At 56.8% G+C, this 2,117-nt stretch overlaps 1 protein-coding gene across 1 annotated transcript in view; it reads right to left on the reverse strand.

Annotated features, from left to right (window-relative positions):
• LOC108803580 (protein phosphatase 1 regulatory inhibitor subunit 16B-like) overlaps positions 1 to 2,117 on the reverse strand; it is a 22,735-nt gene that overhangs the window by 9,834 nt on the left and 10,784 nt on the right. The window contains exons 4-6 of the mRNA XM_018575411.1: positions 959 to 1,084; positions 774 to 856; positions 63 to 172 (exon numbers count right to left, since the gene is read on the reverse strand). Coding sequence (XP_018430913.1) covers positions 63 to 172; positions 774 to 856; positions 959 to 1,084 — 319 coding nt within the window. The remainder of the gene's footprint in view (positions 1 to 62; positions 173 to 773; positions 857 to 958; positions 1,085 to 2,117) is intronic.

Here is a 2,117-nt window from a genome sequence, read left to right on the forward strand (position 1 = left end):
CGAGTCTAATACATATAGATTGGAGGGCGAGTGGGGAGTATACATGGACAGAACGGACCCACCCCTCCCCCGGACAAATACGGACCCCCATCCCAGGTCACGGATGTCCCACGGAGAGCTGGATGTAACTGCATGGGAGCCCCACAGATCTGTCCTTAGATGAGAGCTGGTACTACGCAGATGGGAGTGCAGTGGCCTCCTCTAGCGTTGGTGGCCTCCTACAGCGTTCCTGGCCTCCTACAGCGTTCCTGGCCTCCTACAGCGTTCCTGGCCTCCTACAGCGTTCCTGGCCTCCTACAGCGTTCCTGGACTCCTACAGCGTTCCTGGCCTCCTACAGCGTGGCCGGCTATGCGCTCCCCAGTAGAGCGGGGCCCCTACTCTACACTGATGGGCTCCAGGAAGAGGGTCTAAATTCCGGCATATATGCGCTAGTCAAAGTCGCACCCAGAACTCCGTCCTCCGGGAACGGAACGACTTAGAAACGTTCCTCCACCATTATTCTCATCCATGCGCGTTACTCCTCAAGTCATCCCTGTACTCGGCCACTCCCACAATTCTTAGCTACAAAGGAGGAGGAGCTTATCGGGCCACTGGGTTATATCTGTGCAGATCCCGAACCCTAAGGCACACAGGCCTCAATCTACACCATGTCTGTGTGAGGCCAGAACCGCATTGTGTGCGATTGCTTGCTCGTGGTCTCCACCATGCTCTTGGCTACAGGTCCCCACTCTGGAGGGGGAGGGGCAGAGACACCAGTCGGCAGATTTTCGGCTACATACCTAGAGGCGTCTCGTCCAGAAGGGACTTTGCGTTCAGGTCGGCACCGTGGGCCACCAGCACCTCCACCAGCTGGATCTGGAAGGAAGAGACATTGACATAGAGATGAATGCGAGGTCAGAGGTCACATTGCACGCGTGTCAGAGGTCACATGGCACGCGTGTCATCGACAGTCCTCACCTGTCCCCAGCAAGCCGCCGCGTGGAGCGGCTCCCACCCGTCACAGTCCCCGGCGTTCACCGAAGCTTTGTGATCCAGGAGCAGCTCGGCAGCGTCCAGGTAACCGTTGGCTGCCGCGATGTGGAGCTGGAGGGATAGAAGTGAGTCAGTGAGAGTCGGCAGTCAGTGGGCGGGGCCATAACCATCACATCATGTGACACATTTCACCAATATGCCGATTGGCTGCTGAGAGTTGGGCCTGGTTAGGGTTCCAGGCTACACCAAGATGTCGGACTGAGTCATTCTACATTGCGGCCTGTGTCCCGGTAAGAGAGCGTCACCCCCCCGGTGTCACCGGTACAGGAAACGGGGGGAGATGCCATAGGATTGTCACCTAAAGAAGAGGTGATGGAAGACATTGAATGTTCCCGGGAGGTCCTCCAAGGACAACCCCCAATAGGGCCCCCTGAGAGCAGAGGACACGACTTTGTACCGTGCGGGTCCTACAGCAAAATGCCGAAACGCTGATGTGCCGGAAAGATGAAGACATCCAGGAACGCGCCCGCCGGCGATGGCAGACCTGGGGAGGTCCATGAAGAATGGTTTTGGACTTGAAGACATTGAGATCCAATATGCCCAGAACCCACCATTCATAGACCAAACCGGGGCCCAGAACCCACCATTCATAGACCAAACCGGGGCCCAGAACCCACCATTCATAGACCAGACCGGGGCCCAGAACACACCATTCATAGACCAGACCGGGGCCCAGAACCCACCATTCATAGACCAGACCGGGGCCCAGAACCCACCATCTATAGCCCAGCTTGGCCTGCACCCCTCCATGTATTGGGGTTCCCGGCATTTCTATGGTGTCCGCCGCGTATAATGTGGTTTCTTGGCTGGGATATGAGACGGGTTGAGATGCGGTGAAGGAGTCACATGACACCACGAGAGCTTCAATAATTCATAGAGGGGGGGGGAGGGGACTCTGGAGGAGAAATGTCCCCATCGAGGTCATTCCCATCCACACTGACAACACCGGCACGGCAAAACCAATAACAGTCTGCGGGATACGTAGTCGGGGGTCTCAATCATAATACAGATCTCCACCGACCAGCCGATGTGACAACCGAGAGGGGCAGAACATTGATCATCTGGGCACAATGACACCTGGAAG

This window comes from Nanorana parkeri, unplaced genomic scaffold (assembly GCF_000935625.1).
Source record: "Nanorana parkeri isolate BGI_ZX_2015 unplaced genomic scaffold, ASM93562v1 scaffold3893, whole genome shotgun sequence".
NCBI classification, from domain to species: domain Eukaryota; kingdom Metazoa; phylum Chordata; class Amphibia; order Anura; family Dicroglossidae; genus Nanorana; species Nanorana parkeri.